At 41.6% G+C, this 26,617-nt stretch overlaps 2 protein-coding genes and 1 long non-coding RNA gene across 11 annotated transcripts in view; 1 reads left to right on the top strand and 2 right to left on the bottom strand.

The window, feature by feature from the left end:
* Positions 1-8,873, bottom strand: part of APLP2 (amyloid beta precursor like protein 2) — a 49,285-nt gene extending 40,412 nt beyond the window's left edge. For all 7 annotated transcript variants that reach the window (XM_071449778.1, XM_071449782.1, XM_071449779.1 and 4 more), the window contains exon 1: positions 8,716-8,873. In XM_071449778.1, coding sequence (XP_071305879.1) covers positions 8,716-8,796 — 81 coding nt within the window. In that variant the 5' untranslated portion in view covers positions 8,797-8,873. The remainder of the gene's footprint in view (positions 1-8,715) is intronic.
* Positions 8,874-9,358: 485 nt separating this feature from the next.
* Positions 9,359-26,608, bottom strand: LOC139600921 (uncharacterized). Its single transcript, XR_011682714.1, has 4 exons — positions 26,483-26,608; positions 16,759-16,813; positions 10,923-11,052; positions 9,359-9,460 (listed from the first exon to the last, which is right to left on the bottom strand). It is a non-coding gene; the product is annotated as an uncharacterized lncRNA (long non-coding RNA).
* The window catches only part of PRDM10 (PR/SET domain 10), a 45,974-nt gene continuing 45,593 nt past the window's right edge, over positions 26,237-26,617 (top strand). Inside the window, exon 1 of one of the 3 annotated variants that reach the window (XM_071449508.1) lies at positions 26,237-26,340. The gene's annotated coding sequence lies outside the window, so the exon portion shown is untranslated. Of the gene's footprint in view, positions 26,341-26,506; positions 26,592-26,617 lie in introns of those variants that run through there. The other 2 variants (XM_071449516.1, XM_071449509.1) reach the window with 2 other exon arrangements.

Raw genomic sequence — 26,617 nt, 5'->3', positions numbered from 1 at the left:
TATGTTTATTTCTTGGTCTCCTAACCTGAGAAACAAAGATATACTCTGCAGCAAGACACAAGGATTTAAAATTAAGGATAATTTAAAAACACTACGCATAAAACATAGCACTATGGATTCAAACACAGGTAATAGGTTTCAGCTCTTGTGATTAGTGCAAGTTCTTATTCACAAACTCAAATGTGTATACCATGAAAAAAAGACAAAAAGTGCATAAGCACATAGGCAGGAGGAGAGGGACAGAACAGGTGACAAGCTGTGATCCAGCCCACAAAGACAAGGCGGGCATAAAGCAGTGCAAATCCTTCCACCCCATCTAGCCTTTGCTCTGGGAGGTCATCCATCTCTGCCTCAGCTATTGGAAAATTGCTTCCGAGAAAGTGGTTATACCCTTAACAGGACATCCACATACTGACTGGCTTTGTTGCAGGGCAAGTATTGATGCAATTTGAACAAGACAGCATTTATCAGGAGTGACAGGGGCAGGAACATGTTTTTGTCCCCCCTTCTTTCCCCAGTGTCTCTTGCAGTGACACAATGCTCTGTCTCAAGCCCAAACTTCACACACTCAAAGGAGCACCACAGCTTCATTTGTGACCCCCTCAAGAATTCCCTCAGCAACTCCTGGGATCTGGGTCTTGCCCAGATAAGCCACAGCATCATGTCCATCCATGCCCAAAGGCTGAGTTCTAATACATCAATACACTGCAAATGCAAAATCTCCATTTTTTTGGCAGGTTACCAAGGGAAAACCTTCTCCACTGCCTGACATTTCCAGCACTGAGGCTTTACTTAAAGCCTCTGGAAATGAAGTGGTTATTGAAACCCTGCAACTCAAACTACTCGGAGGCACTTAAATCTTATCCCAAGTCCAAATGGGAGTTGAGAGCATCCTGCTCCATTCAAGAGTAATAACTGGTTTCCACAATAACATGCACCCTCAACAATTTCTCAGTTTCCTTTTTTCCTGGCAGGCAGCACATTTCAGTTCATGCACAAGCACTGCTGTACCCTGCGTTTCAGAATTCATCTTTGACCAAGGCTGCTAAGGCAGGCTCCGTGCTCTGCTTGGATCCTGACACCATTTCATACTTCTTTAGCCTTTCTAAACATGTTTGTGATCTTGCAGCATAAAATAAAACACCTATCAAATTCAATTTCTTCAGTGAGGGCTTTGATAAATGATGCAGGGAAAGACACATGCAAATGCCAATACACTCTCGGGGAGCACTAACCACAGGTTTGAATCAACATTCTGCATTTAATCTTTGAGAAGAATACTTATGAGATTAAAGCAAATCTGCCCCTCTCTATTTCAGGCCACAAGTACTGTAAGATGACCACTGTAAGAAGTCAACCAATGCTTGGTATTAGTGAATTATCCTAATTCATGCAGATTCCTCTAGGACCATTTCTGGCAAGTTACTAGGCCTGATATGAATGACAGAAGATTAAACACTGATAAAAAAACCAACTAAACTTAGACCTGGCAATGTGTCATGTCAAATCCAAAACCATATAGAGAATTTGGTGATTAAAGGCTTTATGCTAGAGGGTACCATACATCTAAGCAGAGACCAGCTTCTCTTGTAAATATGCAGTCCAAATCCGCTTGGAATCAAATGGGACTGCATAATATTTACTGTAACAGATGGTATGGGTTAAGATTTTTCTTTTTGTTGCTGTCATTTCACACCATGCAATGACATCATAACTAGTGGGATTCATCAACACAAAATCTAAAATAAAAGGAACAAAGCTTTTGGCAGGAAGCTGGAGCTAAAAATAACATAAGAGCCTTTAAAGAAACCCCCAAAGATCAAAAATGCAAATGTTTGGCTTTTGATTTAAGCATCTCAGTACTGAAGTTAGCATAAGGCAACTCCTGGAAAATACCAAGTAGTTTGCTAAACCTCTGTTTCATCTCTGCAACATCATCACCAGATGAAGATTTTTGAGTTCACCTCACTGGCTCCATTTAGAGGTTTGTAGTGATGGGTTCAAGAACCCAAACACAACATCTTCATGAGAAAACACAAGCTCTACTATAGTAGAGCATGAATAAAATAATAAAATTCTCACTAATGCAAGAATTGAAAGAAGCCAACCCCCTGACCCTCACCTCAGAACAGCTCACACGTTTGAAAACATAACATAACCAGAAAACATTTGTTGGAGGAAAAGAGACCTAAATGAGAACAGGAACTTTCAACGTTAAGCACTGCATTTATTTAAACATGAAGTTATCCGTAAGGAGATGACAATTAGCTACTTTTAAATGGAAATTTCATTGAATATCAACCTGCTGTTATAGTCAAGTAAAGCATGGCCTCAGCCAGCTCGGTGTGCCTGTGAGTGTCTGCCTGTCCCCGTCCTTGACCTGGATCAAAATACACTTTGCACTGCTATAATTTTGTTAGAGAGAAGCTTACTGTATGAAATTACCTAAATGCATCCCTGTCACAGAGCCAGAGCCTGGGATCTGACTGTTGAGGCACGTTTATCATCTGCTGCACCTCGGCATGATACCACAGGTCAGTGACACTGCCAACAGCTGTAACACACCAATGACTCAGTGCCTTACCCCAAAGCTTCTCCAGCACAACTGGGAACCAAGGCACAGCTCCCACCTTCTGTGGATTTCGTTGGGGTTTTTTTCAGGCTGCATCTAAGTTATACTGACAATTTTAATACCCTTCGTACTTGATAGTTTGAAAAACTTGAGCTCAAAGACATCATTTGATAATGATCTTCCGTTAGTCTCAAAGCACAGTGAAGCCATCCAAGCCAAACAATTATTGACTTGTCTCTTCCATAAGCTTCTCTTCCATAAGCTTCACATACTGCATGGAAAAACTTCAGACCCTGCTTCATCAACTGAAGGCCTTGTCTAGCCACAGCATTCTACCCCACAGCTCACCTGTGCAGGAAATCCTAGCACTAGAAATAACTGGTGAGACTTTTGAAGGTCCAGAGGAGGAACCCCCCAAGAAAGCACCGGCAAAGAAGATTAGACTGAACTCTCTAAGCAGCCACTGATCTGCAGGTTGAGAACTAAGAATTCCCTCAAACCACTGCCAACAGATGTTACTGCACAGCCCAACAGAGTCATTTTGAGAAACAAATCATCAGGAAAAAACCAGCTCAAGCGGTTTCAAAACCACTATCCTTGCAGTAAACACTCCAACATCATGATAGTCTAGCTGCACCAGTCCTCACAGACTACTGGAGACTACTGGGCCAGTCTCGCCAAGAGAAACCTCTAAATCAGATGAAATGCACATGAACCAGGCTTGCCTATAGTCCAGAAAGCCTTTTGTTCTCTACTATGCCTCACCCAGCAGTGAATTTCCCTCAGGAAACAGAGTGCCAACATGTGATTTGACTTACCATTATCACCAGCGAAAATGGAAAGCGAAATAAATCACCAAATGCCACAGAGATCAGCAGCATTTGACTGTGCACACTAGTTAAGAGTGACTAGGAGGCTATTGAAAAAATAAACTAAAATGAAGATCTGCAATACATTCATTTGTACAAGAGCATTACCACAGCAGGCAAACACGACAACATGGAGTTAGAACTCAATTTAGTACATCTACAGGTTGATCTTTCAAGAATAAGGAGTACATCCTTTTCCCTGCTGGCTGTATACAAAACATCCCTGTAATACCTCCAAATGAAAAGCTGGTAAGCAGCTTAGCCACATGTGCTCCTGATCAGGTGGACACCTGATTACATAAAGCCAAGCAGGCTAGGTTTGGCTGCCAGGGAGATTAATTTAACATCATTTGCAGAACATTGGTGTTTTGATCATTCATCTTAGGTTGTAACTTAAAGCTCCTACAAATGCACATAAAGACAGAATTTTGCATTTTAAACATCAATCCTTCAGAGCAAGCATTAGAACCAATGGACACTTAAAAGCCAGGCTAAAAGGTGGATTGTACTTCTGTATTCTTTGGTACATAGGTTTTCCATGCCCTCCCATAAGATAGAATAGCTTAGAGAACACTCAATCACAAATATATATTTAACTCCAACTGAGAAACTGAGAAGACAGATGGAGGTGGAAGTAGTAAATCTAGTGCTGAACAAGTTAAAAAAAAAAAGACTGTCATTCACAAGCTAGATCTCCATGTGAAATGTGTGTGCATGCATGTATATATATCTCCCTGCTTACAGCTGCAGAAATTCATAAATTAAAAAAAGTCAAATCTCATGTTAAGAAACTAGTCTCAAAGAAAACCCCAGCCAAATTATGCGTCCCAAAATGCACTTTTCCCTGTGCACTGCCCCTCAGGAGCTAGAGCGCTGCTCCTACAGCACCAGCCACTTGCCCTATACAAGTAACAGTATTAACAGGCTAAAGTTACTTCTATCCTATTGTATCTGAGGAGGAGCCATCAACCCTTCCAAACCAGAAAAAACATGTCATTTTGGATAATTCACAATAAAAAGAACCTGACAATTTACTGACATCTTTCTTCTTACTACTTTGTAACTCACACTAGTAAGCACATAATAAGTATATATCTACATATGGAAAAATCGTAAATTTTTATGCACAATGTTGTCAACCCATTTCTCCCTATAAACCTGAGACTTATTGGCACCTATAGGAAAAATCCTTTTCCAAAAAAAGGAAAATATCCAAAAGCAAATGATAACATTAATATACTTAATGCATAGTCACAAAGCCCTAAATACTCCATTTAAGATACCCAGCAAGTAAAACCTGCAGTAGGAGATGCCATTTCACTGTGATAAACACACTCTAAGTAGAGAAAGCAGAACATGCCCATAATGGGTGCAGACAACAGTTTGGAGGGGAAAAAAAAAAAAAAGGGGGTCAATCTTGCAATTTCAAGTACAATTCTGAATTAAGAGCCTCACCAGAAGGGTTTCTAGGCCATTGTGAATATTGAAAGGCTTCCAATTAAGAGCAAGTATCATCTTAAATTAACACCGTGTTTCAGAGGTGCTGACTGCCTGAACTTAAAAACAATGACACCAAATTTTACTGCACAGAAGAAGCACAAGAGCAAGAGCCCGAGGGATTGCATCAATTTTGAAAGCCTGAGGAGTTAAAGAGCAGAGTGCAAAATGCCAAAGTGTAAAAAAAGAAAGGGAAAGGCTTTGCCTTCTAACAAGAAATAGATGGGGATGGTGTAATTCTCTTGAATTTTCAGCTGAAGAACAAGGCTTTGGTTTAAGTACATGTGTAGAAGCAGAGGCTGCAATCAAGTGGCTTATTCTTCCAAGATTGAGCCCATACACCTCCAAGACACACACAGGGAAAAGCAATGGCAGAAGTTTTACAAGGCACATCTAGAGAGAAGCACAACTGGAGCAGAGCACAGGGAACTGCACTAATCCTTCCCTGGACTCCCAGGAGCTGGAGGAGAAGCAGTGCGTAATTATAATACAGCTAAAGCCACCTACAGAACAGTTTTTGAGTTACCGGCAGGTGATGACACGACCACTTTAACAAAAAAGTCATTCAATCCCTGGTAGAGCTATTAATGCCTAAATAACATTTAATAGAGGTGATAATTATTTCACAGGTGAAACAAGGAGAGCTGAAGGCATCCTCCAAAAAGAAGCACTTATCATCATGTGCCATCCTACAATGCAGCAGAAAATCCAGAGCCTCCCCGCAGTATCAGATTTGCTTTATTTCCATATCTTTGTTTCAGAGGAGCTTTTACTGAAGCTTAGAAGAAGCATTGCATATTATCACCTTCATAGGAAGCTGTATTTCCTAACACCAGGAAGCAAAGTTTTAGGAACTGAGAGCAAACTAAAGGCCACAGGCTCAAGACTGGAATTTTCCTGAGCTGTTTCTGCTCAGAACTCAAACACCGAAGTGGAAATTTCCCTAGGTGGAGTTCTTTGTTCGATGCCGCAGGCAATTAGAAGTCCCCAAGGTCTGCAGAAATGGCACAAGGCTGATATTTTTGTCAGGGAGAATTTAAGCAATACGAGACAAAAATAATAGCATGAAATTCTGCTGCAAAACACACCCTTTTTTTCCCCTCTCCCCCAAATCCTGGTGACTTGAGCAGGCAGTAAGAGATGCGAGCATACAAGAGAGCTTTGGAAAAATATCAAACATTATTAAAAATAAAGCCGTATCAAGTCTGCATTGCCTTCAATTTGATTACACAAAAAGGTCAAGTAATAAAAAAAATCTTTGCACCTTCAAAGGTCTTGAGGGCACAGCAGAAGTAGTTTATCATTGGAATACAGATCTAATTAGCATAGATTTATTTTCTTTTTCCAGTTGGCATCAGTGTCCTGTTTGAATTTCTTGGGGACTTCACAATCAAAACAAGCAAAATTTAGACACATACGGCTATGGAAAGAAACACATTAATTGCTGGGATCCATGATTTCTCTAAACTCTTCTATTCATATTCATTTGGAAGAGAGACTGTCAGAGGTTATCAGCCATCCCCACACTGTGATCTGAAAGGGAGAACGACTGTCACCAGCACCAACCCTTGGGAACGCCCTAGTCAAGAGTTCAGATACAATAATTTAAGAGAAAAAAATAAACTGCCACTCCCCTTGCTCTGTCCTGCACAGAAAGAAAAACAGATTGTAGTTCATAAGAAGATTACTGGGTGTTCCAGGGACAGGGAATGGGAGCTAAGATAATCAAGAGACAGAAAATCCACCTAATGGGACCATGCCAATCTAGCTGAACTAATAACTGCAGACATTGTTACATGTTCTCCATAACTTTCAAATGACATCTTGATTATTTAAAAAAACCAATTGCTTGCATATTTTTCATCACATTAGCTGGTAAAATCCAGTAATGACCTCAGTGTAAACCCAGAACAAAACCATTTACTTCCTAAAGTAGGAAGTAAATCTCCACTCTCTCTGCATCAAGAGTGGTTCTTGAGCAAATCTGACAGCAATAAAGACTTGAGAGCTGCAGTCCCCCACCGACAAGACAATGGGAAAGAATGCAGCAAAAATAAGGATTAAAATGCCACAGTTGACATTTTATGCCAGCAGACGAAGGCGGCTATCATGCCTTCAGAGGAAGCAAATTGAATTGCAGGAAGATTTTCATTTTAATCCTTCTCTAAAAGGTCAGTGAGACCCCCTCTCTGGGGCCGCTGGCCCCTCCTGGCGTGTCAACACGTGACACAGCCACTCTCCCTCTCTGCCAGTCCTGGGACGGGCAAAACTTGGGATCTGTTTCATCACACAGACACCACCAGGCCTCGGAATAAAGTGACAGCTAGATTTGTTTTCCAAGCAGATTTTTCATGGCACATGTTCCTAAGCAGCAGATTCCAGAAGGGATATGCATAGCAGCCAAATTTGTCTCGGATGTAAGAGAGGAAGTGACCTACAGCTGGAGGAGTTGCCAAACAGGTGCAAGAGATTGGATGTAGCATCAGACAGTCCCCTGCCACCAAGGCAATGCCAAGGAACCTGATCTGGGCATTAGCTCCATGCCCTCAGAGCAGCTCCACCATCCTTCCTGCAAGATAACCTCCCCACGAGTTGTTCCACAAATAGTTATCAACCATGTCCCATTGATTTACAGAAATTTAACAGAAAGATTGGTACGAAGTATGTGGAATAGTATTCCTCAATAGCAACCAAACAAGCAGAAATCACGGACCAGACCAATTTCATACAACATATATTAAAAATATCCAAGTTCACTGCCAGTTAGGAATTGCCACCAGCTTAGAGCAATAGATTTTTGCATCACCCTAAGGTAGATATTCTGCTTAACCAAGCTTGCTAAAATTTACTGTAAACTCTCAAATCAAGCCATTAACAAACAGCCACCAGCCTTTTCTTTATCCAGCCCTAAATAACCCAGAACCTCCACAAGACTGATGCAGCTGTTTTGCATTTCCAAACAACATTCAGGCGTAGATTATTAAACTCTGTTTACGTGCCATTTCTCAAACTCAGCACATACTTAGATCCTTGTTTTGCTCCTTCCCTCTAATAAGACAAGTTATAGTAACAAGTTTTTAAACTCACAAGATTTTCTCCTACTCATCTTGTTGTCTGGAGAGCTAGATTACACTGAGCTTTTAGATTTAGGAAAAAGCTGGAATTTCCTCTGTCCAGTTATTTTCATATATGCAAATACAATACGCGTTTCGTACATACAAAAGTAATATATACTCGTTTATGTGTGCGCACGTGTGTATTTATGTATACACACACATACAAACACAGACTCCTATGGGCATCTAAGCCATTTCTATTTGAAATGCATAGCCTTTACACTTGGCTGAAGCATCTTCCCCGAATGCCGAGGTACCAGTTCCAACGCAAAGATTTATTTTGGATCCATCATCAACCAAATGGATTCGTTCAATCGAGATTCTTCTCTAGGGAATAGCCTTCTAACAGTCTTCAATGCTTCTGGACCCATCTGAAGCTGGCCGCTCCTGTTCCCGTGCCAAGAATGCCGAGGTCACGTCCCCAAAAAAACAGCCCCAAGCATCCCGGTGAGACGGAGCTTCCCGTCCAGATGAGCGGCCTGAGGGATACGGCTTTCGCGAAAACACCGGTATAATACGAACTCACCACCCCGGGAAGGTCTCAAAGACGCTGGACAATCTCCAGGCGGCTCCACACCAGCCGAGACACCCCGAATCCCGATTACCTCCCGCCTATGCGTCGGGTACCCCGGGGGAGCCCTCCCCCGCACCCCTCACACACCTCGATGTATCCGGCGAGCGCGGCCGCGGGCCCGAGAAGCGCCAGGAGGGGCAACATCGCGGAGCCCATCGCCGCCGCCATCACCCGCCGCCGCCCGAGCGCAACTGCGGCCGCAGCGCCCCTGCGGGGACCCGCCTCGCCAGGCCACGCCTCCGCCTAGAGTGACAGCCGCACGCGCCAATCGAGAGGCGGCAGCTAGCCTCACCTCCGCAACGCTAGCAGCCAATGGGACGAGGGGCACGGCGGGTGGAGCTGCCCCCCGGCGGAAAATGGCTGCCGGGGCTGACGGGAACCGTGGGGGGACAGTCAGGGTTGGGTGTGGCGTGGTCGGGCCTTGCTACATCAGGCTGCTACAGAAGCCAGGCCCGAGGAAAAACTCCGTATAGCGAGCACCGGAAAAGGCCGTGGCTTGTATGGCCATTTGTACGCTAAACGCTTCACCTCACCACTGCGGTGAGCAGGAACATTCTGGGGTAATAAAAGCCTAATGAGGCGTTTTCCTCATCTAAAAATAAAACAATGATGTTTCCCACTCAAAAAACCGTCTCTACATCTATCCCCAATTTCTCAAAGCTCTCGACCCATGTGCAAGCATCAAGTTCCCAGCCATTTGGGTTTCATAATAAAACTCAATACATAGGTCCTTCTTTATTTTTTTTTCTTAAAATACAGCTGTTGAACGATAAGAACGATAATCTTGATGGCTTCATCCTGCTGCCAACACCAGGTGCTCACCAGACACTACCTGGAAGACATCACATGTGTTGCTACACAAGCTGCTCAGTAAACACAGCACAGCTCTCCATAAACTTTAAATAACATGCATGTGTTTAAGTAAAAAACAGACACATCACCATCACCACCTTCAGTTTGTGTTTCTTTTGAATCAGAGCACAGCAGCAGTTTCTTCCAGTGCAGATGTTCTGCCACTGCTAGTGCTGCTATTTCAGGACATATTTCTGGCTTTAAAACCAGGTTTTTGTGCCAAATTGCATCAAGGGTATTTTAATTTCACCATGTTACTTTAAAAATGCAAATTTAAAATAATTAGAATTTTCAAATAAGCAAAACCTTCAGGAAAAAAGCAGATCTACCAAGTGTAGTTGCTGATACCACAGACCTTCCATATGTGTGCAGAGCATTTATTAGCCTCTTTTTAGTACTTTCCTTGGTTTTCCCAATGGAAATGTGGGTCAGTCAGCTCAGGGATGACAAATGACCACATTGAAGATGCAACCGCTAAAGATCCCACTTGTTTCAAGAACATGAGATCTTTAAAAATACCAATATATTTTAGACTTGATGGATTTTTTTTCACACTGATGTGCAGTCAACCCATTGGCATTAAGTTAGAAAAGCAGTATCATGGAATCACAGAATGGTTTGGGTTGGAAAAGCTCATCTCGTTCCTGGCCCCTGCCATGGGCAGGGACACCTTCCACTAGACGAGGATAGACTATCGTATAGATTCCATATATTTGCTTTCATTTTTGTGTGAAGATATGCAAGGTGCTTAAATGGGATGGAAAAAGATCTTCGCACAGAATGTCCCAGTTACAAAACATTTCCATTCTTAACTTCCATATTCTTTACTGGCTCTTACAAGTGCTGTTTTCTGAAATAGGAACATTGCTGAAATGTTGCAGATGGGGTAAATCTGTATGACAGATCAATAAGCAGTCCTGTTTTAATTAAAATTGCTGACTGTTCCACTGGTCACTTACTACAGTCTCTTTCTTACACTATTTGAAAACCCTTAAATCTCTTTTACTGCAGTCCTCTGGCATATATAATTTTCCTTTTAGTCTGGCCAAGTTCAGTTGAAAAACAGAGTAACAAGTTGCTTTTGAAAACTGATACATTTTATGTAAGTATTTTAATGTGCAATATGAATACAGAAGTAAATAACAAGACAATTCTGAGTTAGGCTTTTCCCTTTACTTAAAAAGGAGGGATGGTTTTTTTCCCCAGTCTAAAATGTACAAGTTCTTTATAAATCTTTGGGATGGGACTTTCATTCAAGGTTGAATTTATATAGTATTTAAAGTGCTATATAAAATTATTTACTTTTAATATTTACATAGTGCTTGGTGAGAATTTATGTTCACAGCACTGACTCCAACAGTGTGATCCTTGTTTTTCTGAAAAACTTTAAATCTGGTGACTCTTGGAGAAGTCTCTCTGATAAGTATGAGGTACAAACTTACCTGCATCCTCACCTGCTCCTAGTCCTGAACTGTAGATACACCAGGGTGTTAGAGCTGAAGTCCTGCGGTGAGGCTGCAACACAGGATATTCCTCTTCAAGAGCCAAGGCCATCAGTGCTCAGTTCACTGCCTAAAAAGCAAGTGAGAAATGAAAGTTTGAAGAATAACACATTTCCTTTCATACAGAGAGATCAGTCCTACCAGGACAAAAAGTCCCCAGAAAAAAAGGTTTTATCTCCAAGACCTTGGTCATTCCTTGGTGATGATCAGGAGCTCTACATGCAACTAAATTCATATGACTGCAGGATGGCAGGGAGAGAGATTGAGATAAGAGCCTCCAGCGAGATGCAAATGGAATTCCATCAGTTGGAAAAAACACAAAGGCTTTTAGCATGGAAAGGATTTGGAGATGGCTTTTTTCAGCCACCTGTCCACACAGGTCACTGCAGGCATAGTGACATGATGGCCGTGTTTAATTCAGTGCAGAGGTCTGTTTCACATGAGCACTGGTACTTGTCTGTTGCCTGTGACAACAGCACCAATTTGAATCAATGCTCCAAGGCTGCAGCATTCCCTAAGACACCTCTGCTGCTGTTAAACCTGTTAGGTAGGCGACAGCTTACATTTACTTCCAAGAATCCTGTTTTACCCAAGTTCTGGAGCTCTTAGTGCCTTTTCCAGGACATCTGGGCTAATGAAGCACTGAGAATCTCATCCTCACCTTTGGCTGCCAATGTTTATTCTGTAAGAAATGTTTCAAGTGATCATCTCTGCCCCTTTTCACTTGCAAGACCATGATTGTGTAAACAAAAAGAGCATATTTGTGATTGCAAAAATGTGCTCTGAAAGAGTAATGTTAAATTCATGATAAAAAGAGCAAACAGAAGTCATCAAGGAATGCACCTGGTACCATTAAATTCTCTCATTAAAGCAGCAACTTTACAAAACTTACGAATTGAGATCCTTTCAGTACCTGGAGAATGAGTTCAGGAGAAGTGAGGAAATCTTTGAAGATTCCCACCATTCTCTTGAATTCCTGAAATTAAAGTGTAATATTAGTCTAACCAGTGAATTGTAATCCTATACAGCTAAATTTGATTGAAGATTTAAAAGGGGGATCGCATCATTCGTACTAGTTCTGTGTGACAGGTATGTGCAAGGTAGAGCTTGCAGAGGTAGAATTGAGTCAATCTGCATTTTAGGAGGTAGAATGCAAACTGAAGTTAGAAACAACTTAAGAATGTGGTGGGATTAAGTAAAGAACTCCCTATTGCTTATTACTGGGGTATCATAATCATACTCCAATTGTACTACCGCTGAATACAATTCAGCAATATAAGAAATACTAAGCAGTGCTTCTAGGAAAAATATAGTGCACAAATGATGCCCACCTAACTGCCCCAACTCATCTGGAGCCATCCTGCCCTTCAGGCAAGACCTCTACCTATCATCAAGGCTGTGTAACGGGCAGAAAGCAATGCAAAACTGTTACTAGCCAACTCAAACTTGATCCAACATCCAGCTATTTAAGTGCCTGTGGGACATAAATTTTCTCCAGACTCAAAAATAACATTAGAAGGTTGCCAGCCTCGTCTGGGATTGGACATCTGTATTTGGCTACAGCACTTCTGTATGGAAGTCCAGGGTTCTTGCAGCCTTGCAGCTCAGCCTTCCATTTGTGACTCAAAATGACACAGTGGGGACAAGATGTAGGAAGTCCAGCAGCAGTGAGATGAAGGAAACTGCTGAAGAAACTGGGCTTAAGATATACAGTGAGAACAAAGATGCTCCATAGAAAGATGGTAACAAAAAATGCAGAAACATTGAGAGGCAGACAGGAGCTTAAAAACAAAAAGGTGATTTCTAGAGGAATACAGTGAGGTTTAGAAGAGTGAAAGGATGGAGAATAACTAAGAACAGATGCATAGCAAGTGGGGTCATACCATAAAAACAGGGATAAATGGAAAAACTGCAGACGTGAGAAAACCAGCACAGAAATCTGTGAAAAGAAGTTACACAGTAAATGGTGGTGGACAGTAAGCCTTTGTTTCTGCTCAGAGACTTCTTTAAAAGGGATTGGCAAGGAAGGGAGAAAATCTACCCTTCATTATACCAATAAACCCTTAACTCTTGCTAGCCATTTTCCCACTGCTCTGGTCCATGCCTGAAACAGTGTCATTCATCTGGCTTCCACTGACATATCTGAAGTGGGCAGATCTGCACAGCAGTGTGTGCTGTATTCACCTCAAACAGCACAGTCCTTGCCTACAGCATATAACAGACTGTTGAGGAAACAAGCCTGGCATTAATACTCCTGTAACTGAAAACTTCAAAATAACCCTTCTGTTAGGTTTGGAGATATTACAGCTTTGCTGAAGCACCAGCACAGAAAGGTTCAATTGCATTGGAAAATGAAAAATGCTGCCCTTAAGCATTAATCCAGGATGCTTAAGGGCAGCACAAGAGAGTGGCTGCTAAGGAAAGCTGCTGCTCCTTCAACACTCTGCATATGAATCTCAGCATCCAGAAAATGTGCTAAATCTATGATCTCCTGTCATTTCTAGATGGGGGGCAAAACCATTGGTGAACTTAATCGGACAATTTGTTTTTCTGAAAACTATCCAAGGCAAAAGCAACATCTGAGAGACAGGAGGAATCCGTTTTGGAATAGATTTGCACGTATGTAGGATTCACTTCCAGGAAAAGAAATTACTTCTGATATATAATTCAATAGAGTAATGAGCCCACATTCAGACTGAGGATCCCAAAAACAAAAATAGCAGACACTAGCCACCTTTTTAGCTAATATACAAACTGGGAATTTATGCTGCTCATTTTCTCTCTACAGATGGATCCGAGGCTTTGAGCACTGGCAGGATCTCAAGGCAGAGCAATGCCTGATGTTTCTCCAAGGAACTGAACCCAAACATTGAACGTGACACTTCAAGAGAGAACTCAAAAAATTGAGGTTCTAGAGGTCTACAAGTAAAGGCGCAGAGAAGACGCGGTGGGGAGAGAGGAAGGAGAGGCTGCTTTGCAGAAAATATTTAGTGAACTCTCATCCTCTTGCTTGATGAGACATATCATCCTGCAATGGCATCCTGTCTCCTTTATCTCTTCTAGTCCACCTGTGAAGACTGAAGCAATGTTTAACCTCTGAAGATGGCAGAGTCAGTCGTTCATGAATCAAAGCAACCAAACCATTCCAGCCTAAATAAGCTGAGTCCCACAGCTGTGGTAGAGAAGACGTCTGAAAGAGAAAAAGCCCACAATTAAAAAGAATCTATCAACAACTGATATTGGCTCATTACGGTGCTGAGATTTCTCCTGTTGTCCTTGGATGTTTCTTCCCTCGCCCCTCCTCTGCTTTCCTGTCTCAGTCATTTCAGCAGTGTGAAAGGTTGTTCATTTTACAGAGGTCTTTAATGAAAGATGAAAATTCAAATATGTTATAATTAGCTGCAGTTCCACATAAGTCAGTATTATTGCAGCTTTTATATTAGATCCTCATTTGTCCCACAAATGATTGTGTCAAATATTACAGTAGAATGATTAATGACATCAGACATAATGGAAGGATTAAGCATTGATACAGGAGACTTGCTTGAGAAGAATAATTTTAACTTCTTTTCACTCATAATTTATTTCTGTCCTCTACTGTAAAAGAAACCTGAAATTGAAAATAAAAATGGCTTGTGTTACTGGCAAGTAACAGAAGAGATCTGATTCATGATTTAATTCTTCATTCAGTATTCATTGGTAGATTAAAAGCCAAATCATCATAACAAATGGCACAGCAATGAACAACATGGAATATAAAAACCTCAGGACTTGTCCTGCTGAATAAATGTGGAATCATTTGCATCTTTGAAGATAAGTGTAATTCAACAGCAAAAAATTGATTCCTCCCTCTGCAATCAGGTCTGATTCAGCATCTGTTCCATCAGGCCTCATGGAATTGCCTGTGCTAACAAGCTGTTTCACGGCACACCAAAGTCACCTTTTATTTCACCCCCAATCACTTGTTTGAGCAGTTACTCAGTTTGCAAGAACAAGGTGTATGAGGAATTTATGACACAGGAACAGGCAATAAGGAATTTAAAATGTCTAGGAGACACATCATGTCTGATAATACAAATTACTGGGAACTGTAGTTTTCCATCAGCTGCATGGTACCTTTAAGTGTTTTTTTTTTTTCCCTGTTGCACTTAAAAGCAGAATAGCTTCAAAAATCCCCTCCTTACTTTAATTTGGTATCAGCACAGAAGGCTGCAGTTTGAATCATTCTATTTAAACAAATATTAAGACATTTCCTGTTACAATCATTGGGGCCTCACAGTTCTCAAACACCGAGTCATCCTTCTTATTTCAACACATGAATATTGATTTTAGGTGCTCGAAATGCACACCTGGAGACACAGGACCTGCAGCTTTGCCTCCAGCACTATTACCAGACCCGACATTGGGAAGGAGCTGTAGGGTCTTTTCTGAGCAGCAACCTGGTCTTCCACTGATAGTCGGAGGAAAATCAGTAGGATACAGGAATTCCCAGTCACAGGAATTCATATTTGCAGACCTTGCTCTACAAGTTCTTTATTTCAATGCTCCAAATACACCCAGGGCTCTATTGACTTACAAACTCATTCAAGAGAAATGCTTCATATTGGCTCCAGGGTTTTTATAACCTTTGAAACAGAGTTCTTTGGAGGGCCACAAGAAGTGAGATGCAGCAGTGCTTTGGCAGGTTTTAAACTCCCAAAGCAGCAAGAAGTTTGAATATAGGTTCTCTTGGTGATAAGAAATACAGAAATACATGTATTTGAAGTCAGTGTCAGTTGAATAAAGGCAAAGAGCAGGACACAGCTGAAAAGAACTAGGACATGTAAGTAGAAGTGAATCCCAGTGTCTCCAAGGGGGTGGAGAGGGCCGCCTACACCTTTCACCCCAAACACTTGGCCTGAGGGGGAAAACAGCCTCTTTCTGAATCACATTTTCACAGAAGTTGAGTCAGCTCCTGAGAGATCTTTAACTAAGTCTCTGTTCTGCAACTTTCCAATAGTCTTTTCCCATATCTTGCAAAAGGCTGAATTTGAACTTGCTCCTTTTATTTTACCATGACTTTCCCTCATAGGAAGAGAGAACAGCCTGCATCTTTCGCCACTCAAAGCTTGCCAGGGCTTGAAGATCCCTTTTCTCCCCCAAAATTAAAGACACTTTGCCCCACAATAATGAAAAACACCATTTTGAAGGAGAGCTTCACACTGATATCAGTGTATTCAGTGTTTTTGGAAGCAAATTACTAGGCTTCCTCCAACTCTAGGCATTCCTGCCTTGTCCCAGTCACTTGGTTGACTCCCCAAGATCTCCACCAAAATGTAGCTCATTGGCTAAGTTATAGAAAAGGAGTCTTAAGTAGAGCACTCTATTGAGGTTTGAGTTTTCACTTTAAAATGCAAACGGATGGTAGTTAATTCCCCTTTGGGATTTAAGAACTTAATTTAAAATGGGAAATGATGATACAAAAATATCTATCAGAAAGCATTGCAGTGTGAGAATGAATCCTTTGCCACATGAATGCAGATTCTTAGGGTCAGCAGATATCTTCATTTACCTGTATTTTAATAGTTTCCCTCAAAACTCCTTTTGGCTAAATTCTTCCTCAGTGTACTACTTGGTACAGTCTCAGTGGACAACAATAAAGGCAAACTTTGACCATGTTTTCTATTTTCTAAAATCTTATAGCTCAGCATATTTAAACACATCAATATTTTGCTGGGTATATAAATAACACCCTCATTTCTGTTAAGATGTCTAACAAGACCTTTTCCATACTTACTGAAAATACAGCTGGATGGCAAGCCCATTTGCCAATTCTTTGTCAACTGAGAAGGCTAAAAAGCAATCAAAAAAAAAAAGCTGCTTAGCAAAGATGTTAAATCAATGTTCACTAATCAATTGCACAAGTCTTCCATCTCCCTTTCTTTTTCACAGCTACTATTTTACTTCTAACAGGGGAGAAAATAAGTATATATAATTATGTCTTTAGATCAATTTATGCTTAAACACATATACACACAGATACACCTCTGCAACCTTACAGGGACCTGGTGATGCAAGTACTCTAATCTGTAGTTAAAATTCAGAGTGCTCCAATCCTTGCATGATCAGAACTTAAGTAACTCAACCAGATTCCTTCCATTTGTTCTGTCTTCTAGAACATATATCTGTACATAACCCTTCAAAAGAATCACTTGTATGCACACAGACACTGGCAAAAACACATCCACCAGTTTTCATAAACCTTATCCCAGCAAAGGATGGAAGTGCATCAGCATGAGATAAAAAATACAGATCACAGCAGGCAACTGCAAAGTTCCTTGTCTATATTTAGAAAGGTGTAAACCTGGGATCAGGGTGATAATTTGTAGAAATAGAATAGAAATAGAAATTAGAAATAGAAATAGACTAGAATAGAATAGAAAATAGAAATAGAATAGAAATTATTTGTATTTGGATACACTTCCTTTGGCACATGGGTGCAGAGCTCTGGCCAGGAAGCACATGTGAGGTGGTAAAATGGGAGCAGCCCCCAAGCCAGGTGTTCCCCTGGCCAGCACCATGTACTGATCCAGCATCAGCTGGATCATCTAGAAAAAGCACATGGGTAGATCTCTTGGCAGGGTCAGTAATTAAATATTTGTACCACCTCAAAACCTAAAAAACAATGACTTACACAAGACTTATTTCAAGCTTTCCCTCTGTCAGTACAAGAATGTATCAATGAGTCAAACTTTTTGGTTTTGCCCTTCTTTTTGTTTCCATGTTTTTCTTGCATATTGCAAACTGTCCAATTTCTCCAGGCTCTGTTCTCTCTTGTTGTTGTTGTTGTTGTTGTTGTTGTTGTTGTTGTTGTTGTTGTTAGACTGACTTCAGTCAAACCCTAGATCTGAAAGTCCCCAAACAATCAACAAAGAACATATTTCAGTGTGGTAAGTTTGAGAAGTCACAATAAGGACTGTGGTATGGTACTATGATATCACTCACAGAGGACTGTTACTTCATTGTGAATGGAAACAGCATCTGGCATGGGGCAGGAAATAATTTACCAAAGGAGAATCCAAGAAGTACAGCAATGAAAAATAAGATTCAAATGAGTTTATGGCTAGGTAAGTTGTTGTCTTTGTTGGGAAGATGTTTCTTTAAAGTCAGGGAAGGAAAAATATGGCACATTATGTCTTTTTGCCACCTTCAACTCCAATGTTTGTCAATAGCTTTTTAACAATTGCATGATTCACTATTGAGTGTTCCACGCCAAGAGAAGTCAGTATTCTGTACAGCAGAGGGCTCTTTCATTCCTTTTTATTTCATATTTCTGTTATCAACCAACATGTCAGCTGTGAAATAAAACCTGGAGAAAAACTTTGAAAGGAGATAAATTCCCAGCAGGTGTCACAAAAATATTGAATTGACATTTAGTCTTCATTACACCTTCTGTGTGGTTTTGCTATGTTACAGTTGCTCTATACTAAATTAAATAAGAGTTTTTAAATACTTTTTTCTACACTAAAAGAGGAAGTGAGCAGGTAAAAATAAAACTAGGTAAGTGATGGGAAAAAAAGAGAAACAGCATCACCAGCACAGTTCCTAAAAGTTCTGCAGGGAATTAATGAGGAAAGAGCAGAAAAGGGGAGCCAGGATGTGGAATTCAGTGCAAAGAAGAATACAGGAAATCACAGAATCCCAGAATGTTTTGGATTGAAAGGGGACCTCAAAGCCCATCTCATTCCACCCCTTCCATGGGCAGGGGAGACCTTCCACTAGACCAGGTTGCTCCAACATGGAGCATCCAACATGGCCATAAACACTTCCAGGGATGGGGCAGCCACAGCTTCTCTGTGCATTTACAACCTTTTGAGGTTGAGGAGAACCACTAAGATGTGAAGCAGCTCATTCAACTTTTAGGGTATTCTTGAGTGAAACAGAACTTGCCAGAGAGATTGATTCAGCCCATATTAAACTGATCCAAGTAGTGAAAAATGACCTTGTCATCTTAGGCCTATTCCTGTTCTTTGCCTTCCTGAATACCTCAGCAATTATAAGAATAACTTTCAAGATAATCTTACTACAGTGGCAACAACATTTCAGTGTAAAAATCAGCTTCTGAGGGACTGGGCCTGCAGCTGCCAAGTTTCTTGATTAAAAATACTCAACATTTGCCTTGAGAAGTGCCATTGCTATTACCATGCTCTATTATTCAGGCAAATGTACTAAGCAGCACATTTTGGAAATTAGGGATCAATGTCTGGGCTCTTTTGATAAACTTGAAGAGTCCAGATCCTGCCTGAGCTCCCAGTGGGGTATACTGGCTTTAGAGACAGTCTTCCCAAGTAAACAGATTTAAGAGCCCTGTGAAATACCAGTTGTATTCTAACAGCAAAACTCTGGAAACAAGTCTCCAGGGGGATCCCTGCAAAATGAAGGCAGAGCAGGCAGAGCAAACCCAACATGATGCAGGACACACCGCGCTATCAGCTGGAACTGCAGCAAATCTTCTATTGTGAACTGCAGCCTCATGCTCAGGCAAGCAAATCTGGAATTTTTCCACTATGTGCAGGCTGGAGTTACAGGAATTCAAAGCAACAGTTTAACAATTCCATAATAACAGAGAAATGCAAAGTCCTGTCCTAACTTAACCATGTAAATCTGCTGCTTTGAAAAAAAGCACTTTTGTTTTGGGTCAGGCTTGCCAGGTGCCTGGGCACACCTGGAATACATAACATTTGGGTGCACCTGGATAACATCACCTGAACTTTGACAATGAAGATTATTTCCTGAAAAAAGACTAGCTCAAAAGGTTATGTTCTGTTCACTAAAAGATTTTGGGGAAGCAAATTTGTTATTTCTTCCCAGGCTACGGTATCTGCATCCTTCCTCCAGTGTTTGACTGAAGCACAGCAGAAGCCCTGACAGCATTCCCTGCTCTGGGCAGGTCTGTGCTTTCCCCCTGAACAGCATAATCTTATGTTTTTCCTGTCTGTGTGACTACAGAAGTTTCTTATTTGTAGCCATCTTCACCGAGGCAGAGGCCGCAGCTTCAATCTTAATGGCTGTCTGGAATGATATCATTTGGTTTTTATCAGCTTCAGAGATAAGGCAGCCTTAACTCCCTGGCAAAATCCTGGCACTTGCTCCATTTGATTCCTCCTGTTCTCCTAAACCAGGTGTTTTCAAAGGTATTCATATACCTGTCTACAGTGTGGGTGGAATATACTTAACTTCCAACTCAGTTAAGTTGGAAAACATTCCCTCCTTTTAAGCTAATCACTCACTAAACAAACATTTCTCTTCTACCCAGACAACTACCCTCTTGAAGGACACATCCGACTGCAAAGAACCATGCTGCAAAAATACTTTGAATGTAGTCCAAAATGACACCAGTCCTAGGGTCTGCTCAGACAGCACCTGCTGCACGGTCAGAACTCACACAGGAAACCCCAGTCCCCAAGTGGTGACAACACAACCCCACCCACAGGCCGCCCATAAGGGGGGTTTCTTAAAATCTCAGAATGCTGTAAGATAATGTCAGCAGTGTTTTTCTTTCCAAAGACCTAATTTTTAAAATGTTATGATAAAAAATTAAAGAATAACCTAAGACCATGGTAAGTAAAGGCTTGAAATTAAGGGAAAAAAAATCCAACCACAACTGTATTTTCTTTTTTGTGCACCAGTCCTATAAGCTGTTAACAAATAGGGTAATAATACAAATATTAGATTTAAGACCGACTCGATTTATACCTTTATGAAAAAAAAGCCAAAACCAACTTCTCCAAGAACCCATGGCTAAATCAGGCCTAAGATCTACCTTTAACACCTGAGCAGCAGTACACCACTAAGTAAGACTTCAGAGGCCACTAATAAATCCTCCTGATCCTAAACAGCTTCACTTGGGACTATCCCCCCTGACCCAAGCCCAGGAGTCCTACTTAAGCCAAGTTTAGGGCCATTGCTTCTTGTCTGAGTAATTCTAGAGGAGTCTTGGGTTTTAGCTTAGTATCAACTGCAACTGGCTATGGATCTTGAATCTGTGCTATTGCTGTAGATTAGGTAAGTTACTAATGGATTTTGTCTTACTTTCATTACCAGCCTCCATCATGACATGCAAATTTGATTCTAATTTTGGACTCAGGTCTGCCTTGTCCTCTTGAACTTGCCTGCTGATCTGTATTTTTGAATGCTCTCTGGATGTCATCTCTAGATGAACCTTAGTTATCTTCTATAGGTGCTGAAGGATGGAATGGGAACTGGTGAGTATTTCCACAAGCTTGGACATCCAGACATTTAGATAAGAGCTGGAGCTATCCCAGGGGATGTTTTTTGCCCTTAAAAATCAATCACTTTCTAGAACTGCATCATCTGTAATGAAATCTTCTCTGTAAAAGCCCTGTTGCCCCACTAGAGCAGAAGGGCTCGGTAGACAGCTGGGAATGAGGAATGTGCTAGACAGCAGGAAACAAAAGAAACATGGTTTGTGTAGTCTGACAAAACAAACCTCAGTGAGGATGTGATTGCTGTCTATAAACACATCAGGAGAGTAAACACTGTGGGTAAGGATAAAGACCCTACTTAAAAGGCATGAAATAAGTAGAAATAGACTTTAGAAAAAAGAAGCAACTTGTCTTCAATGATGTTTTTAGTTTCTTGTTCAAAACTGCAAGAATAAACATCTCAGTTTCTCACCAGGGAAAGCCTGCCCAAGTTATGTACTGAGGTGTCTGTGACAGAGAGGATTTGGTAGCTTGGAAACCCTCTGCGAGCTCCTACATCCATCAGGTCAGACTTCTAATTTCTAACTTCTGCAGAAGGAGAAAGACTGACCATCTGACAGAAAAATATTTTTATCTTTATACATCCTGAAAAAGGATACAGAGTTTTCCCAGCTAGGAGACTTACTTTTAGCTCTTCTATAAAAAGCCAAGATAAACAAGAGTCTAGAGTTAGTACATGTACTAAATTAAATCTCAAAATACAATTTTTTAAAAGAAAATGTGGCTGTTGTCTAAACATCTACCATAAGTTATCACTGAATGTGGTTTTATGTTGCCCCTTTTATTCATCTACCAAATGTATGCAGAAGCAGGAGGAAGATCTCTGAAGGTCCCTTCTTTCCTGACAGAGGTGGAGGAAAGCTGACTGTCATCACCACATTTTGAAAAAGGCTGTCAAAAGCTGAATCAAATCCTTTCCCAGTGCTGGAGACAAATCTTCTGGAAAAATTAGAAATCTTGTATAATGCGCTATAATTTTAATAATTTTATAATTTTAAATAGAGTAATAATTTTAATAGAGACTATTAAACCTTTATTTAGCTTTCTAGTGAACTCATAAATATCAAAAAGCGTGGAGAGTTTCCTGAGTCATTCTGGCCTGATTAATGGAAAGGAAACCCAAACACCCTCTGTGTTTACTTTGCAGTTGATGCACAAATCATTTCCTACTAATGACAATGCTTCTACACAACCAGGGCTGGGTCATGGAGACATCTGAACTCCAGTGGGAAATCAGCCGGTAGTGTTGGGTGCTGGCAGTTTAGGGCTGTCAGGATCATGGTAGCTGAGATCCTTCCCAGAGAAGAAATGTGTGCACTAAATTAACAGTAATCCAGCTAAAGAAGTAGCTGACCTGGATTTGAAAGTGAACTACATCTGTCCAGCACAGATTTCTGGGAAATGCTCCAAGAATGAACAAGTCTGGCAATGCAGAGAAGAACTGGGTTGCACTGGAGTTACTGTTCTTGCCTAAACTGGACTGACTGGAACCACGACATGCTGCCTGAGGACAGGCTGGGGCTCCACAGGAGCAGCTGAGCACAAGAAGGAAAAATCCCTTTCTAACCCTGCAGAATCTTGCAAAGAGACAGTTTTCAGCAAAAGCTATGATATGCCAAGCTCCCAGTTGATTTGTCTCCTTAAAACCATGGGATGTCAAGGCATCATCAGGAGCAGCAGCTGCCTTTATAAATATTGTTCTAATGGAGTCAGGGAGATGTTGGTGTGTGAGGGGCAAAATATTTTCTCTGCAGGCATTTTGGCATCAGGACTTACTTTTCCTATCCCAACACCCCAGCAGAGCTTTGCTAAATAGATTTTCAGTGAACTGAAAAGCTGCCTTTTCCTAAAACTTGCTGTATCTTTTACCAAATGACCAGTGAATATTAGGGGGATTGGGGGGCGGGGTGATTATGCAAGTTGTTTCCTGACTTATTTTTGTGCCTCTTTGGAGGCACAATTTCTCATTGGAAGAGAAATGCCACTTGGTTGGGTACAAACCAGGCAAAAAGAGAGCCAATAGTGAATGCATGAGGTGAATGCTTCAGCTATGGTATGTTTTTCATTTAAAATAAAATTTAAATTTGTGAGTTGATGTAGATACTATTACAACACCCTCAAACTTGTTTTAGTCATTTTTTTTCTTGCAGTTAAAGGGGTTAATTCAGCATGTTTAAAAAAAACAGACTAATTTTTGGGGGGAGGAGTGATCCTGAGAACCAAAATAAAATAACTTTATTGTACTTGTATGTGTTTTACATGAGGCCATTTTAATTAAATTTATTGTGGCTTACTCTAAACTAGTGAATTTATATTTTGTATTCTCTGTGCGGGATGGAAAAGTAATTACATTTCAGTTGCATTATAATTTAGCAGGTTGTAACAGACACAGGGACAGAGCTAAAGTTCTTCCATCTTCTCAATTGGAGTTTTAAATCACAGCCAGCTGCTGACTTGCATGAGGGTGGGAAGTGGGCGCCACAAAGCACAGCCCAATTCCATGTGCAGTTTAATTTAGGAATCTAGACCTAAGTACCTACTTGTCATGCACAGAATGAGACTGGAAGGTCACCAGGACCAGGAAGGCAGTGGCTGCTTCTATAACTCAAATGAGTTTAGAGCACTTGAGCATTTTTCTTTGTCATATTTAATCTATATGTTCCTCAAAATGGGATTATGTCATGGAGAAAAACCCAATAACCCAAACAAAACCTGAAATGTCCATATGGATGGGAAAAACCAGAAAATCTGTCTAGGGGTCTGAGAGAGGCTTGGGGAGCAGCTTTAGGGAGTAGGGTCCAGGTATGGGAGGCTTCTTTTTATGGCAGAGACTTAGGAGTGGTTTTTCTGGGTGAAAGGAAGGGGTGAGGAGGTCCAAGGAAAAGAGGGCAGAAAGATATTCATGAGTAAATTAAATGGGGTGGAGTTCCAGTGTGCTTTTCTACCTGGAATCTGAAAAGGGGGGAGAAGCCAGTCAGTACACTTGCTTCCATCTGGGAACTAGTGGAGAAATTAACGTTCGAGTCACCAGAGGGAAGAGGCAGAACTGGTTTCTGTCAGATGAGAGAAATTGCTGCAGCAGCAGCATCCAAATGAGATGATGCAGGGATGGAGACATGGATCTGATGGCCTGGGAGCTGAGCAGGGAAAGGAGGATTTTCAGGAGGGTTACAGCACCTTCCAGACTGGAGGTGAAGAGGGGTATTTCATGCAGTACCCTTGAACTATGCAGATTAGAAATAAATAAATTAACCTCACGTGAAGGCCTCTCTCTCTGCCAGCACAAGGCTGTGGGGGAAACGAAGCCTGTGCTGGAACATCAGAAACAACACATCAAATGTGGGAATTACAATAGGCATTACATCAGATGCCGGATACTGCAGGGTATGAATCAGACCAGCATCTGGCAGCTTTGGTGCATCCACAGCAAACTTGCACTAATTTGACTACAAAGGGAAAAAAAATTACCTGTGGAATGACTTTCAATGTGAGCCCTGTTTCAGGAAAGGGCACTGTTCTGTATTCCACCATGGGGCTACAGCTCTTGTGGTAGAGCCACCAAGTCTTCAAAAATGTTAGGGAGACTTTTGGAAAACGTAAATAAAAATACACTTTGATTTTTTTAAAAAAAGTAACACATGCAGGTTTTAAAATTTATAAGAAATAAAGCAGTTTTGATTGCTTTTATGTGTTTCCTTGCTGTCCTGAAGTTTCAGTACAGTATAATGAAATTGAAGCTGGTTCTATGGGACAGAGAAATAAACTGGCTCCATGACTCCCACAATTTAAATTAAGATAACTGCCCAGAGATGTAAAGAAGTATAGTTAGGGGGAAAAAAATGAACAAACTTCTAAATTAAACTATTTCTGCTGACTTGAGGTTTAAAACCCATATCTAACATTTTAATATCAAGTTCATAAACACAATTTAGAAAATTTGTATCTCTGGGCTGTTTTTGAAATTTTGATTGCTCTTGGAAGGGGGTCATTACAACAGGGGATGATTTCAATTTACAACAGCAGCTCTTAATTTAAAAGACTAGTCCAGGTTTTAAAAAGACAGACCTAATGGAGAGTTACATTTAATGGCACCAAGATCTGACCCTCTCACTGGTCTCCCAGCACAGAGACTGAGCAAAACCAGTTCTGTAAAAGTAATGATTAATATTTAACCCAAATTTCCCCTATCTGTCCTCCTGGGCTTTGGTCAGTTGGCCACAATGGCCCATTGAGGGATCTGTAGCTGCCCACACTGCAGTGAACAGTGGTTTACACACAGTCCATGAAGCCATTTAGAATAAAACGAAAAGGCCCTAAACACAGGGATTGTCTGGCTTAAGTATCTACTGTGCTACTTGATTAAAGAGCTACCCGAGTGTGCGCTAATGGCAAATGAGTGATAAGAAAGGGATGTTTTTCCTTGCCACCATAATACAAATAGATAAATACTAAACACAAATATGGCAGTAACCACACTGGAATGACCAATTAGTTACATTTTTGAACAAGAGTATTATCCTTCTTTGAGCAGACATTTAGGACTCACACACATGTACCATGAAAAAAATTGTTAGAGCACTATTTAGGGACGTTTTAGGCAGAAGGAGCCCTTTAGTGGGCATTTTCTCATGGGTTGACCTTCAACAGATATTAATAGCTCACATTTCAGCTTTAAGTAAAATTCCAGTGGAATCCACTGGTTTTGACACAATTTTAGGTAACTATGCTCCAAGGGCCTGCCAGATAGCGCTGAAGGGGCTGCAGAGCATTGCGGATGGGATTTCACGAGAAGTTTGGGAGTCACCTCCTTATCCAGAAGGGAGCGGGGAATGGGCCCGGTCCTATCTGTCCGGGAAAATTCGGAGTGTGGGACGTCGCAGGTGTCGCCGCCCTGCCCCTTCCTGCCACCAGGGGGCGCGCGGCGCCCCCCTCCCCCCCCCCCCCCCCGCCACCCCACAGCAGGGGGCACTGCTGGCGGCGCCCACACCCTCAGTGCGGGGGCGGAGCGCCGCGATGAAAAGCGCGCTCTGATTGGCGAGGATATCCCTGGCGGGGATGAGAGAGGGGCTCTGATTGGCGGCCAGCAGCCGAAGGTGAGAGTAAAAACCTGGGCAGAAGACATTCCCCCCCCCCCCCCCCCCCCCGCTCCCCTCCCCTCCCCTCCCCTCCCCTCCTGCGGATCGGGGTGTGTGTCGTCCCAGCCCCCCCCTCCCCCCGGCGCCTCAGCCCCCTGACCTGGGCGCTCTAAGCCTTTCCTTGGGGAATTCTGTGCCCCACCGTGGCTGGCGGAGGAGTTTCAGCCAATCAGCACGCGACGCCGCGGCCTGTTGCCAGGCAGATTATGGTAATGAGGCCTGGGCCACCACCCAC

This window comes from Agelaius tricolor, unplaced genomic scaffold (assembly GCF_023055355.1).
Source record: "Agelaius tricolor isolate 1412-34295 unplaced genomic scaffold, bAgeTri1.0.p SCAF_29, whole genome shotgun sequence".
Taxonomy (NCBI): domain Eukaryota; kingdom Metazoa; phylum Chordata; class Aves; order Passeriformes; family Icteridae; genus Agelaius; species Agelaius tricolor.
This window is presented reverse-complemented; position numbering and strand designations above follow the sequence as displayed.